Source organism: Sphaeramia orbicularis, chromosome 22, assembly GCF_902148855.1.
Source record: "Sphaeramia orbicularis chromosome 22, fSphaOr1.1, whole genome shotgun sequence".
Taxonomy (NCBI): domain Eukaryota; kingdom Metazoa; phylum Chordata; class Actinopteri; order Kurtiformes; family Apogonidae; genus Sphaeramia; species Sphaeramia orbicularis.
In genome coordinates, this window is record NC_043978.1 from 17,313,984 (window position 1) to 17,330,388 (window position 16,405).

General features: G+C 37.9%; 1 protein-coding gene across 1 annotated transcript in view; it reads right to left on the minus strand.

The window, feature by feature from the left end:
• The window catches only part of gfra4a (GDNF family receptor alpha 4a), a 552,913-nt gene extending 538,088 nt beyond the window's left edge, over positions 1-14,825 (minus strand). The window contains exons 1-2 of the mRNA XM_030127272.1: positions 14,640-14,825; positions 14,498-14,602 (exon numbers count right to left, since the gene is read on the minus strand). Coding sequence (XP_029983132.1) covers positions 14,498-14,540 — 43 coding nt within the window. The 5' untranslated portion in view covers positions 14,541-14,602; positions 14,640-14,825. The remainder of the gene's footprint in view (positions 1-14,497; positions 14,603-14,639) is intronic.
• Positions 14,826-16,405: the final 1,580 nt, after the last annotated feature.

Sequence of the window (16,405 nt, forward strand, 5' to 3'; positions counted from 1 at the left end):
GTAACTTCATTAACCTTGATTTTCTACATGACAATGAAAAACATTGAAAATTTTCACAAAAATATTAAAGTCTTGTCATGTCTTCCAATAACATTTCAGAATTTCAGAGTGTTTCTATAAGTGCCCTATAAAGGGTTAACAGATCATTTTAGCTGTTAACCCTTTATCGGGAAAGTGACTATTTTTGGTCATTTCCACATATATTACAAGACAGTGACGACAATAGTTACAGTGAGGACGGTGAGTCAATAATCTCAGGTCTAATGTGGTCTACAGGGTCTGTAAGGTCCACCTCTGTATGTATTTTTCTTGTGTTTATTTATTTTTTGCCACTTAAGGGTAAAAAAACCAAATATGGTAACTTCATTAACCTTGATTTTCTACATAACAATGAAAAACGTTGAAAAATTTCACAAAAGTAATAATGTCTTGTCATGTCTTCCAATAATATCTCAAAATTTCAGAGTATTTCTGTAAGTGCCCTATAAAGGGTTAAATGGTAATTTTAGCTGTTAACCCTTTATCGGGCAAGTGACTATTTTTGGTCATTTCCACATACATTACAAGACAGTGACAACAACAGTTACAGTGAGTCAACAATCTCAGGTCCAATGTGGTCTCCAGGGTCTGTAAGATCCACCTCTGCATGTGTTTTTCTTGTATTTCTTATTTATTTCTTGCCACTTAAGGGTGAAAAACCAAATATGGTAATTTCATTAACCTTGATTTTCTACAAGACAATGAAAAACGTTGAAAATTTCACAAAATACATTACATTACAAGACAGTGATGACAACAGTTACAGTGAGTCAACAATCTTAGGTCCAATGTGGTCTCCAGGGTCTGTAAGGTCCACCTCTGCATGAACAGTGAGTGGACCTGCTTTGTTCAGTACCATGAAGTAATGGTACTAATGTAAGGAATGATGTTCAAAGGGATCATGTGGATGTGGACAGGGGTCTGGATCAGTACTAATGTTGTTGGAATGATCTAAAAGTGATGTTCTTTTCACCTTACATGCGTTATAAATAAACTGAAAGTACCCTTTTTCAGTGATAAGAAAAATAAATAAATTGGTCATTAATGAATAAATGAACCTTCCATCAACAAAAAAATTACTTAATTACTCAAATAAACTCAGCTTGAACAATATAAAATAGAAATGTTCTTACAATGTTACCAAAGCTTCGGGAGGCTCCGAGTTTACAAATATTGAAATAAAATAAGTTCAGGAATGTTAATTTTACTACTCCACCCTCTGAAGGTATTGTGTTTGATTCAGTTTGTTTCTTTGTTTAACACTTAAGCAGAAAAACTATTGGTTGAATTCACACCAAATTGGGTTTATAGATTACCAGTGACCCAAAATAGATGTTGTTACGTTTTGGGAAAAGTACGTCAAAGGTCTTTTTTTTTTTTTTTTAATGAATTTTTAAAATCATGTTTTTCTCCCATTTACTGAAAATGGGTGAAATTTCAAATGTCTATTAAAAAAAAATCAATTTTGTTTCAATTTACTTTACAATACACACACAGACATGATGACATCAGCTGGATTGTTCCCAAAATAAGCTACAATACATGCAAGGGGCGGGGTTTGTTGTGCCTGGCACCACTTGTTATTTTTATATACTTCTTATATATATATATATATATATATATATATATATATATATATATATATATATATATATATATATTTTTTTTTTTTTTTTTTTTTTTTTTTTTTTTTTTTTTTTTGCCACTTACGGGTAAGTCAGCAAATATGGTAACTTCACTGACCTGGATTTTCTACAAATTAATAATTAAAAAAAAAAAAAACACTTCACAAAAGTAATACATTCTTGCTATGTCCTCCAATCACACACTATGGCTGAAATTTTGAGTTTCAGAGTATTCCTATGAGTGGCCTATAAAGGGTTAAGTATATAATTACAAAACTGTTCCGTTGCATTGATGAAACAATCACCACATTCCATCTTGAAGAGCTCCGACCTCAAAATCCAAACAAATTAAAATAAAATCCTTTCCCTTCAAGCACCTTTTTGACGATTCCACTACTAATTGCGTACTTTTTCTTTTTACATTGAGAAGTCGAATCACAGTGTTTTCACTCCCTTTGAATATAACTAATGACAGCTGCCATTTTGAGACGACTACATGTAATGAGCTGTTTGCCCAAACACTCCTCTGTCAAATCACGCCCTTTTTCATTCATTTAACTGTGCATCTTCTTCCTCCACATGGCTCTTGTTGAATCTAATCTACAGCTTTATCACTTTCTGCCTTTCTGACAGACTCCTGCAGTTTAACACATTGTCAAAATGTTCACACCATACCGCCATTACTGCTTCCCCTACGAGGAACCGTTCAGCAAAATCCACGTACGCTGAACAAAAATATAAATGCAACACTTTTGTTTTTGCTCCCATTTTTCATGAGCTGAACTCAACAATCTAAAACTTTTTCTATGTTCACAAAAGGCCTATTTCTCTCAAATATTGCTCATAAATTTGTCTAAATCTGCGTTAGTGAGCACTTCTCCTTTGTCCTTTGCTGAGATAATCCATCCACCTGGCATATCAAGATGCTGATTAGACAGCAGGATTATTGCACAGGTGTGCCTTAGGCTGGCCACAATAAAAGGCCACTCTAAAATGTGCACTTTTACTATATTGGGTGGTCCAGGGGGGTCAGAAAACCAGTCAGTATTTGGTGTGATCACCATTTTCCTCGCACAGTCTTCTTCATGAATTCTCTGAAACACCTTTGGAGATGGCTTATGGTAGAGAAATGAACATTCAATTCACAGGCAAAAGCTCTGGTGGACATTCCTGAAGTCAGCATGCCAATTGCATATTCCCTCAAAACTTGTGACATCTGCACTCTCAAAAATAGAGGTACAAGATCAGAACATTTATGTACCTATAAGTACTTTTTTTTTTAAGAATGTTCTCTCAAAAGTACAATATTGGTCTTTAGGAGGCCAGAATTGCACCTTTAGACTATGAAAAAAGGGTCCAAAGTTCTGTAAAGTACAAATTTGTACTATAAGGTACCCTGCAGCATTAAAAATGTGTGTAGACCATGAGAATAGGCTATAGGCTAGGCTAACTGAACAGTAGGCCTAATTATAGTTCAAACATTAGGCTTAGTGCATTATTTATTATATATCATACTGTAATTATTCTATATTATATTTAATAATAATTTGTGTTTTAATTTAATAGCCCATTTAGCTCAATGATAATAGCCTAATAATTTATTTAGCTTATTCGAACCTCTGATTATTGCCATAATCTCTGTTTTATCAAGTTTTCATTCACACCTCCATGTCTTGATGTCGTAGCTTCCCTATGCCATTTTTTTTCTCAATTAGGCCACCAGTTCAAACTTTAAACATCATGGCATTATCAGCTATACGAGAGTTTTCTTTCTATGTAAAGTACTTAAGGTACAAAAATGGACCTTTTCGAAAGGGTACAGAAATGTCTCTCAAAAACGTACACCCTTTTGTACCCTTTTAAGTAAAGGCTGGTACCTCTATTTTTGACAGTGTGTGCCGTGTGATAAAACTGCATATTTTAGAGTGGCCTTTTATTGTGGCCAGCCTAAGGCACACCTGCGTAATAATCCTGCTGTCTAATCAGCATCTGGATATGCCACACCTGTGAGGTCGATGGATTATCACAGCAAAGGAGAAGTGCTCACTAACACAAATTTAGACAGATTTGTGAACAATATTTGAGAGAAGTAAACCTTATGCATACACCGAAAAAGTTTTAGATCGTTGAGTTCAGCTCATGAAAAATGGGAGCAAAAACAAAAGTGTTGTATTTATATTTTTGTTCAGTATATGTATGTTTAGGATCATTATTTCTTCCTGTATATAAGACTATTCACCATATGGAAAAACAGCACAAACCCACAGACATATTGCAAACGTCGAGGTAGGCTGCGTTCATTTACTGCCTACCACTTAGAGAAGAATAATATGCAGATAAACCTGGTCAACTAATTACAGTAATGATTGCAGAATGTTCACAGTGGTGCGGGCAGATAATCACTGAAGCATCGCAAGACTGAGCAGTAAATACGCTCATTTAGAACTCAAGTAAATACAGCCTGGTTTTTTGTTATTCATTTATTCATTTTTTTTTCTCCCTTTATTGCACAAGACTTTACCCCTGCAAGTTAACAAAATGCAAAAACAAGAGCGTTAATGCAGCCCAACACGCTCCGTCAGAAAAAAGACCTTCATTAGACTGGACGGATGTTATTGCAGCGCCGGACACTGCGGGCATTTTTAAAAAGCCTTGTTTGGCCCGATGATGTCTAGAAGAGGACAATTGGAGTTGAAGCTAAGAGGGAGAACTGCAACTCATGCAAAAGAAGAGGATGAAGACAGACAAGAATGAGAAGACGAGGAAGAAGAAGAAAACAGAGGAGAAGATGAAGAAGAAGGAGAAGACAAGAATGATTGTCAGAGAAGAAGATGAGGAAAAAGATGAGCAAGGAGAAGAAAACAGAACGAGAAGAAGATGGAGAAGAAGAAGAAGGAGTCGGAGGAGGAGGAACAGAAGAAGAAATGGAAGATGACGAAGATGAAGACGAAGAAGACAAAGAAGAAGATGAGGAAGGATAAAAAAAACAGAAGGAGAAGAAGGTGGAGAAAAAGAAGATGAGGAAGAAGAAGGAGGTGGAGGAGGAGGAACAGAAGACGAAAAGGAAGATGACGAAGATGAAGATGAAGAAGACAAAGAAGAAGATGAGGAAGAAGACGAGGAAGGATAAAAAAAACAAAAGGAGAAGAAGATGGAGAAAAAGAAGGAAGACAAAGAAGACGAAAATGAATACAAAGATTAAATTGAAAACGAAGAACATGAAGAAGATGGAGAAGACGGCGAAGAAGATGAAAATGAAGACCAAGAAGGAGAAGAAGAAGGAAAAAATGAAGACAAGGAAGAAGAAGGAGGAGGTGGAGGTACAGAAGAAGACGAAAACAAAGACAACGAAGAAGAAGACGAAGAAGATGAAGAAGACAAAAATGAAGATTAAAATGAAAAAATGAAGGAAGAAGAAGGAGGTGGAGGAACAGAAGAGGACGAAAACAGAGACACTGAAGAAGACAAAGAAGAGGAAGATGAAAACAAAAACGAAGATTAAAATGAAAAAAATGAAGACGAAGAAGATGAAGGGGAAGACAAAAATGAAGATGAAGAAGAAGAAGACAAAAAGATTAAAATGAAAAAAATGAAGACAAAGAAGATGAAGGAGGAAAAGAAGAGGACAAAAAGAAGAAGGAGGGGGTGGAGGAACAGAAGAAGACGAAAACAAAGACAACGAAGAAGAAGACGAAGAAGATGAAGACATAAACGAAGATTAAAATGAAAAAATGAAGACAAAGAAGGAGGAGGAGAAGAAGACAAAAATGAAAACGAAGAAGAAGTAGAAGAAGCAGAAGCAGCAGCATCCTCAGTAAACCCTGTTAAATCTTCAGGGTCTTGTGCGATTGGCTGGTCGATAGTAGTTGTGCGCAAGGACTCATTGGCAGAAGTTGCCGAAGAAACTCAGGCTGCGTTCCAGTACGAAACATAATTCCCCGTGACTTTAAGGGTTCTTGATTGGACAGTACTGTCTGGACTGGTGAAAATGTGTCCCATTCAAAAAAACATTTGATACTTTAGTTAAGATTCAAGTGGCGACACACAACTCTGTGACGAATTACAAAAGTAAGAGTTGACGATGTTATTTCTTCAGGGATAAACAATACCAGTAATGAATCTATCTATCTATCTATCTATCTATCTATCTATCTATCTATCTATCTATCTATCTATCTATCTATCTATCTATCTATCTATCTATCTATCTATCTATCTATCTATCTATCTAATGTCGGTTGCGTTCTTTGTGTTGAAACTACGTCAAACCCTTTCGTCCCTATTCCAACACATGCATCGAACACATTGCGGTTGTTTACTCGAAAGTTTCAGGTTCTTTTTGGGCTGACATGAGAGCAACCAATAAAACTGCACCAGTACAGCGACATGGCCCATTTAAGGCTTGAAAAATGAGTCGAAAAACAGATGATGCAACATGTTAACAATGCATGAAAGAAAGTCATGACAAACCTGATTAAGTTACTGCTTTAGTCTCACAGTCAGCTCCGTCTAAACAGATGCTACTGGATCACTGCTGCTTTTACTTCCTTTATTTTTTTTTTTTTTTTAGTATTTATCTGTAGTTTCAAATAATGATGTCCCAATCTGGATTTTTTTGCTTCCGAACCGATTTTTTTTTTTTTTTTTTTGCCGCTACTGATCTACCAATACCGACTTTGTACAATGAAATTTAAATTTGGAGTCATTATTTATAGGTTATTATGCTTTTATTTTACTTGAGATCCCAATTGGACTGAATGTGGAAGCTGAACTAAAACAACTATGACATCTTTGACTCTTAATAATTTTAGTATAATTTTTCCACTTTCCAAATTTATACTGTGGGACAAATTAGAACCTTTGACAAGCCGGTTTTGGCTGGGTTACTCAAAAGAATGTCAGTTTATTTGCAGGGCAGGTTGGGTCGCGTCAAATAATTCCACAAAAGCCCCGCAGGTCCAACTGCCTACTCCCACTACCAGACCTTAAAGTGAAAGTGAAACCTATAGATGTTAAATTTCATTTATTTGGATTAGAGCCTGACGATTATAGCGTATCACCAATTAATCAACATCGGCCAATATGTAGCCGATGTAGCCGATATATTAAGTTTTTTTGCTGCGCGGAGATTCTGTCACTTGCTGCTCCTGTGTGTGTGTGTGTGTGTGTGTGTGTGCTGCCTGGAGAGTAAGAGGAACTTTAAAGCGTGTTAGTTTCACTTTCACTCCTGCTCGGCCAATGACGCTATCACCCCCCCACACACAATCACATAATCACGGAGCTACACCCCAGCGAAAATCACGGACAGCTACTGCGCGCTCTGACAAGGATGGACCGCTATACCGCCCCCCCCCACACTGATTAATCAACATCGGCCAATATGTAGCCGATGTAGCCGATATATTAAGTTTTGTTGCTGCGCGGAGATTCTGTCGCTTGCTGCTCCTGTGTGTGTGTGTGTGTGTGTGTGTGTGTGTGCGCTGCCCGGAGAATAAGAGGAACTTTAAAGCGAGTTAGTTTCACTTTCACTCCTGCTCGGACAATGACGCTATCACCCCCCCACACACAATCACATCATCACAGAGCTACACCCCAGCAAAAATCACGGACTGCTACCGCGCGCTCTGACAACGCTGGACCGCTAACCCCCCCCCCCCCCCCCGTCTTATGAAGTATTTACCCCCCACACACACCCATGTCCGTGCACTTCCTGTCTACCTCAGTTTCATTCTGCCAGCAGGCCTGGGTGTTAATAGTGTAGGGGAGACTGGGGACAGTTGTAACATGGGTCAGTTGTAACTCTTGCTATTGCTCCAATCAAAAACAACTTAGGACTCACCTAATTCACTCTGCACATGCTCAGTTTAGTCCTTAGTCCACATAAGAAGTTGTAGTGCATGAGGCAGACACATCCAAATTTGTGAGTGAAACATAATTCTGTGGTCAGTCAAATTTTTTGCTCTAATTATTTTTGTGATTGCATAGTTCGCATTTGAAAGTTGTGTCAATTATATTTGTGAGATAAACAAAGATTTATGCAACTGTTTATCACCTGTCCACAATTATCTAATATAAGATTATTATATCCTGTGTAGATCAGTGTTCTTATTTCATATATCGGTCAATATATCGGTTATCGGCCAATATCGGATATTGGTCAATATATTGGATATCGGCTTTTTTTAGCCCCCAATATCGGTATCGGCATCGGCCCCAAAAACTCCATATCAGTCGGGCTCTAATTTGGATCTCATTAGCTTTGGCCATCGTTATTCTTCCTGGAGTCCACACCCATTACAACTGTCTTTACACTACAATACACAAATGACCAAAAACACCCCCACACCAAACAAAACAAATCAACCACTAAAAGCCATTTGTCACAAATACAAAACAAAAACAACATACATGTTATACAGGACCTAATTCAATTAACAGTACCTCCCAAAAAGTCGTTTTTAGCATACTTTGTAACTGGTCAGATATGTTTCACAGTTATATATCAATGTAATGTCAATAGACTAAACATTAGCAGACACCGAGCATTGTTTTGCAAATAAATACTCTTTCGGTAATTCTTCAAATCTGTATTTGTTATTTTCTTGAATGATTCGTCCCGGCAGAGCATTCCATATGACCATGGCTCTATCCTCCTGAGACCCAGCAATGCAGTTTTGTCCTCTGTAGGGGACAAGAGTTTCACAGCTTTACCAAAAAAAAAAAAATGCTGTCCACTGCAAAAGACATTCTATGAAAAATAAAGTAACACTAAAAATTGCATCTGAAAAACTGTAGCATGATGCTTTGTCTAATCAAGACGATTATTTAATGTGAAAAAGCCAAAATATTTACTTTCCTGGGTCTCAGGAGGCTACATATATATTGCAGTACTTTTCATTTTATTTGTTTTCACTTTCGGTAGAGTAAATCTACCTTCTGTAGCACGCCTTGTGTTATATCGATGTTCTCCGTAACTGAAGGACAGACGTTTATGTTATACTTTCGGCAGTTTAGTCAGTGATATTTTCCTAACAAAATAAAGTAACGAGGCAATAAATCTTGATGTTTTACTAATTCCTCTAAGCAGCTAATTTTCCTTTTCCCTACCTTCAAAAACTTTAATTTGAGAGAGCAGGACGTGTGTTTACCCCCCCCCCTCGAGAACCGGGTCCAGATCGGCCCGATCTCATGACCAAATCCAATCCGATCCGATCTTCTAAAAAATGCCAGATGGGCAGCCGATACCGATCTGTAAATCGGATCAGGACATCCCTGGTTTTAAACACATTTAGAGGTGCATTACTGCTCCCAGGTGGACTAGAGTCTGCCCACTCTCAGTCATGGGCTTTAGTAGTCTCATTTCATCTCTTCTGCTGTGTCGTAGTGTGTCCTTGTGGTTTGTTTCATATCAAACTGCTTCAGAAAAGTTTACAGACTATAAGTCCGCCAATAGATAATAGATATAATAACAGTTCCGAGAAAGAAAATGCCAATGATTAATCACATGCTCCTGTGAGTTACTTCCTCATTTGTTGTTAAACGAAAAAGCAGCTGAATTAATTTATGACTAAGGACAGTGGAGGGGGCAGAAGTAATTAAGTTCTACTTTTAATATACAAAATAAATCAAATACATACAATCACAGAAAAAAATATTAGACCACCCTTGTTTTCTTCAATTTCTTGTTCATTTTAATGCCTGGTACAACTAAAGCTACATTTGTTTGGACAAATATAATGACAACAACAAAAAAAACTCATAGTAGTTTAATTTCAGAGCTGATATCTATGCATTTTTCATGTTTTCTTGATAATAACCAAAATCACTTCAGTTCTTACATCAATATCTATGGCATTGTACTGACAAAAACAGTACTTTTAGACATTCCATGTTTTCTTTTCTGTCTGTTTTAGTCACATGATACACACAAGAGTTAGGACTGGATTGCATAACCATTGTTTTTGATGACTTTTGATGGTCTAACAATTTTTTCCACAACTGTACATTTATAGCCCATATTCAAACATCTATCTATCTATCTATCTATCTATCTATCTATCTATCTATCTATCTATCTATCTATCTATCTATCTATCTATCTATCTATCTATGTGTAAATATGAGTATACGAATACACATTTTCCACGTGTAAATATTGTACGTTCATTATGTTCTTTTTGTTTTATCTTTGTCTTTTTATCTCTCTTCATACGCTCAAAAAAAAGTTCAATCAATTCCTCAAACAAGCAAATCAGCGCTGCCATAAATAAACATCAAGCTCAGACTAATTAATCACTAACTGTGTAAATGAACATCAAACTAGCAAGAAAAAATATATATATGTGGATGAATGTTTATTTCTTTTTTTCTTTCTTTTTTTTTTCATCTGCATAGTCAGTGACACCGGGAGATAAAAACTACATCAGAATCACCTTCTGCCAATACCGATAATCGATAAAGTGCCCAATTGAGCTCTAACAAAGACTCAAACAAATCGTTCTGATGTAACGCCGTAAATCACATTATAAAATCAAAATATTAAATGTAATCATCAAAAAAAATGTGCAGGGAACTCTAGGCAGCAAAGCCATGAAGTTAACTACAAGTTGTAGTTACTAAATAAGCAAAAGTTACATAAAGTTTGACAAAGTTAAAATAAATAAGACTGACATAAGCACAAAGATCTGCAACATGGCCGAAGAGGTGCATTTTCTAATTAATGTGTTTTGCAGGAAACTGGATTAAAAAGTAACAAGACTGGGGGCTAATATATTGGGAATAATATCAACCATTATAGTCAGTCATAACTAATATTTACATCTGATGAACATTTTCAACATAAAACATCAATAGTCGCTTTTCCATTGCACATCTGCGCAAAACTTTACCGATATTTACTAAATGTCGAAAAAACAGAAGTGCGTAATATCGGTTTTTCCATTAAATCACAAATGCAATGATTTGGGGTTTTTTTTATTATGAGATGACACAAGAAGTCATTCCATAAACATGGCGACAAACGTAAATATGGTGTTGATTTACAGATATATTCATTATTATTATATATCACCCCTGTATCCCGTACTAAATAAAAAAAATATTCAGTTTCCTGCTGTGTCCACACATCAAGGTTATAATAGTTTTGGATTGTTCATTATAGTTTATTTAGTTTTGACTTTTTTTTTTTGACTTTTCAGTTAGTTTTAATTCATTTTTAGAGCAGGTTTGCTAGTTTTTATTAGTTTTCATTTTTTCTAAATGCTTAGTTTTAGTTTAGTTTTAGTATTAATTTCAGTTTTGTATCTTCTTCATCGTCGTATTCACATAAATCCTGTACAGGACTCTGCTGCTTTCTCCCAACTTTAGTCTCCATGTTTCCAGGTAGAGTGGAGACGAGAAGACAACTCTAAACCACAAGTGATGAGAAGTGACGGACCGTGAAGTACCATATGGTGCCGCTAGCTAAAATTGCTAGAGTGAAATAAATCACTTTTGTATCAATCCGATGTTGACAAAGATGAAAACAAAGGGAATTTTATCCATAATTTTTATACGTTGTAGTTAGTTTTGTAAGCACACAATACAGTTCCAGTTAGTTATCGTTTTTTTCTTTTAATTATAGTTTTTATTTATTTCAGTTAACGAAAATGTTTTTACAATTCTAGTTTTCGTCATTTCCTTAGTTTTTGTTAATGATAATAACCTTGCCACACATACTGCGCCATGTTTCTTTTAAAACTCTTCCTCTTTTTCGCTTGTTGTAACATCAGTCAGCATCCTTTTTTTTTTTTTTTTTTTTCATGTGACTCTAGTTGCTGAAAAAGGTCTTTCCATTGCAATTTTGCGTGATATCCAATTGCGCTACGCCCGTAAAACCACCTCTTGCCAGCCGAAAACCTTGTAGTTTTGGTGAAATTGTCGGTAAATTCTCATGCGCAAGTTATATTCGCGCAATTTGAGGGTCGATGGAAAAGCGACTGTTGGAAAACATTTAAGCTGAAACTGTAAACTCATTAAAAGTCAGTAAAAGCACTTTGTTCCAGTCAGACTAATGACAACGACAATAAAGTACATTTACAAAAGAAACTAAGAACTGGAGTGGGATTATTAAGCACTCATATCAGTACTCTGTATTGGGAAGTACTCACATGTAAGTACAGGGTGGGGAAGCAAAATTTACAATATTTTGAGGCAGGGATTGAAAGACAGTGTATGACCAATTAGTTTATTGAAAGTCATGAGAATTTATTTGCCACAAGAAAATTGACATAATAGAAAATGTTTTTATTCTATGTGTCCTCCTTCTTTCTCAATAACTGCCTTCACACGCTTCCTGAAACTTGCGCAAGTGTTCCTCAAATATTCGGGTGACAACTTCTCCCATTCTTCTTTAATAGTATCTTCCAGACTTTCTCGTAATAGTTTTGCTCATAGTCATTCTCTTCTTTCCACTATAAACAGTCTTTATGGACACTCCAACTATTTTTGAAATCTCCTTTGGTGTGACGAGTGCATTCAGCAAATCACACACTCTTTGACGTTTGCTTTCCTGATTACTCATATGGGCAAAAGTTTCTGAAAAGGTATGGATAATAGTGTTAGGTATGATTATGACATCAATATATGTTTGGTTTCAAAACAATTGACGTAGTGCCTGCTGAGAAAAAACGACTAAATGTTCATTGTAAATTTTGCTTCCTCACCCTGTACTTATACTCGGTCTGGGAAAAAAAGTGGTATCGGTGCATTGCGACTACAAATAAAATTGAACTGAATGAAACAAGTGGAAAATATCTGAAAACAGCCAAAATTACCGAATCTCATAATCACTTGATCCCTGAAAACACAGAAAACGCATCACGTTTTCAATTGCGACCTGAAACAAATGCCCCCACCTGTAATAAACCTCCTGGTACGTGAGCTAACATGGTGTGTGTTGCCTTCACTGAACTTCCTGTTCCCACCTGGTGGCGTGAACTCAACTCTGAACATTTCTGACAGCTGTTGAAGACTCATTTGCTCCTCCCATTCGCCGCAGATCTTCCCCCTCTTGGACTCGAACCGACCACCTTTCTCTTCCCATCTCCAACCTCAGGGGCTAAAACTCCCTCTGTTGCTTTGATGCCCCCTCCCCCCACCTCCCCCTCCTCCTCCTCCTCCTATTACTACTCTGTTGGTCTGACTCCCTGTGAGGCTGATAGACAGGATCATGAGGCCCCTGCGAGAGACTCTGCCATTTTGACACATCACTTTGACAAGGTGAGAATATCTGTGGACTGACTGGCACCCCCCCGCCTGCATCCTGCTTCCACTCACCCACCCGGCTTATGTCTTTGAGTGACAGCGCAGCGTGGCGACACATGTTTTACGTATGATGTGAAAAGTGACAAAAAAAAAACTGAGCAAAGAGCGGCGTTCTCTGCTGGCCGAGCCCCTTCGGATACACAGGGTTTGGAGGTTCGAGGTGATGAAACATCTTGTCTGGGGGTGGTGGTGGTGGTGGGGGGGGGGGGAGTGGGGGGGTGGGGGGGGTCCCAAAATTTTCCATCACACTTCCAAGCGAACAAGGCTGCTTTTAAGGAGCTGAAATCACAGCAGCAGCAAAAAGGGAAATGGAGTCTGAGATGTGGAGCTGTCATCACCGAGGCTATAAATCTCACAAATATAAACCCCTCCTTCTGTAGATCCTGTATCCAAACAGCAAGCACTCCACAGAGAAGGATTTCTTTCTTTTCTTTTCTTTCTTTCTTTTTCTTTCTACATTGGAACAGGGGGTGAATTTGTGCAGAAACAGTGCATCTTAATCAGTTTGTAACACAGATGAATTCCGAATGAGAGCATCAGAAAAAAGCGACTGACATTAGTAATAACTTGCTGACCAAAAATGAACGGCTGATACAAGAAGAAATGTCCATAATTAATCCATGTGGGACAAAAAAAAAAAAAAAAAAGTGGTTATGCAGAGCTGATAGTTACTGCTGGTGAATTCAGAGTTTGGTTTGATCATGCACACACTACACTACCTGACTGGTCTGCTTTATGTTTATTATCACACATGCACAAACAGTACACGCACACTCACGCTCACGCGCACACACGCAACACACACACAGATGCGCGCCGCCTTCAGCAACACCTGCAAAAAGGAGGAGGTGCGCCCGCGCAAAACACGTGCGCATTACCACATATGCACGCGCGCACACGCAACACTTTAGCACACACACTTGTCTGCATTGGCATTTTTCGCAGTGTCCGTGTTTGTTGTCTACATTTATTTTCTCCGATACTGAGGAATTCAATTAGATATTCGAGAGGGTGTGTGTGTGTGTGTGTGTGTGTGGGGGGGGGGGGGGGGTAAGAGAAAAGACACGCAAGCGTCTTGAGAGTGGAGAAAACGCGTCCTTCATTACTGTCACTCATCCATCACATTATATTTGACTGTTTCTATGTGATTTTTTTTTTTTTTTAAGAAAATGTGCATGTGTGCATGTATGTATGTATGTGTATGTGTGTGTGTGTGTGTGTGTGTGTGTGTGTGTGTTCTGTTCTGTCCCGGACCGTGCACCGAATTCGGTTACATTTGCACAACTGGATCACCTTGCACGGAAACATAGATTTCATCATGCAACTTCCCAAAAAAATAAAATAAAAAATAAAAAAGCCAGCACATAAGGAGTCGTTAAACAACATTTGCATTGACAATAATAATAATTATAATGAGCATCAGAATTAAAGCGGGTCATGCACGAGCCGCATGCACCGTCCGTCCGCTACAGACAGGATGCATGTGAGGAGTTGATCTGGATGGAATATGAAGTGGGATTTCAACTTACCGATGAGAGCCAGCTGCAAGAAGTACAGTCCGAGGAAGTCCATTATGGAGTGCGGGATTAATTCAGATAGAAGATGCAATCCGGGCGAGTTATATGATGTGCGCGCGATTGAATATATATATAAAAATAAAAAAAAAAGAAAAGAAAAAGCCCGATCTTTGACGAAAAAAATAAAAGACCGAAAGAATCGCAGCTATTTCTCAAGTGAGGACTGGCCACTCACACTGACGCTGGAATCCACAGCATTGCATGAAAAAAAAACAGGAGCGGCGCGGAGCATCATTCTCTTAAAAGTCAAACTTTTGTCACGGAGAGGAGAGGAAGAAAAAAAAAATACAAACCAAACCGAGCCGTGCCAAGTAGGAAAAAAAGAAAAAGGCAGCAGATTTGTTTCCTTAGGTGGAGTAAACCTTGCCCGTATTGAACATCCCTGGTCGTTGCATCCGTCCGTTCCTGAGCGGCTGCTTTCCTCTCTCTCTCTCTCTCTCTCCTCTCTCCTCTTCGCCTCCACCTGCGCACCGTCTGGAAACTGCGGATGAATCACAGGGGCGCGTGGCTTTGCGCACAGTCCGACCCGCGACGCGCGCACATTTCCCTGTGATCCTCTGCTCCCAGGCGGGTCGGAGGGGAGATACCCAGCCCCAGCCCCCTAAAAAAAGAAGAAAAAAAAAAAAAAATCCAATCTTGGCCAAAGTTGAAATAGGACAAGTTAAATCGATAGCCTATTTCATACTGCCATAAAATGGAAACAATAAACCTGCGTAAAATGGTGCATAGACTGGATGGGTGGGTAGACCATATCCACACTTCTGGGAAAAGCAGGTTATTCCATTTCCAAAAAAGAGAAACTACTACACTTAACTTGCATGACAATCACTGATTTAGAGTCAGTTGTGTGCCTGTGTGTGTGTGTGTGGGGGGGGGGCTTTAGGGGCCTACAGGGTGGGGAAGCAAAATTTACAATATTTTGAGGCAGGGATTGAAAGACAATGTATGACCAATTAGTTTATTGAAAGTCATGAGAATTTATTGAAAATTTTATGAAAATTGACATAATAGAAAATGTTTTTATTCTATGTGTCCTCCTTCTTTCTCAATAACTGCCTTCACACGCTTCCTGAAACTTGCGCAAGTGTTCCTCAAATATTCAGGTGACAACTTCTCCCATTCTTCTTTAATAGTATCTTCCAGACTTTCTTGTAATAGTTTTGCTCATAGTCATTCTCTTCTTTACATTATAAACAGTCTTTATGGACACTCCAACTATTTTTGAAATCTCCTTTGGTGTGACGAGTGCATTCAGCAAATCACACACTCTTTGAGGTTTGCTTTCCTGATTACTCATATGGGCAAAAGTTTCTGAAAAGGTATGGATAATAGTGTTAGGTATGATTATGACATCAATATATGTTTGGTTTCAAAACAATTGACGTAGTGCCTGCTGAGAAAAAACAACTAAATGTTCATTGTAAATTTTGCTTCCCCACCCTGTATACAGTAGCAGAGCTGGCTCAGGAGGAGCAGAACCACCCTGAGCCTCTTAACCCTTTATCGGACAAGTGACTATTTTTGCACTGTAAGCTCAGAAGGTGCTTTAATTACAATGTACTTAAATGATTTCAGTTTAATGACATTACTATAAAATGTGAAGTATATTCTACTAATTTGTAGACATAGACGAAAGTATGAAAAAGTTTAAGTTGAATGGATTTAAATCACTAAGTTTTAGTCATGACCACACCTTTTTATCTCCGCATTGCATTGTGGGTATTGGGCATGTTGTTGAAAATGTGTTCTTTTTCTGTGCAGGGGTTCAGCGGGGTTGTGGTGTTCGTGTTAATTTAGACTCAATATGTGTATGGCAATGTTTATTGGCCTTTTTATGTTTGTATTTTTGTAGAGTTGCAC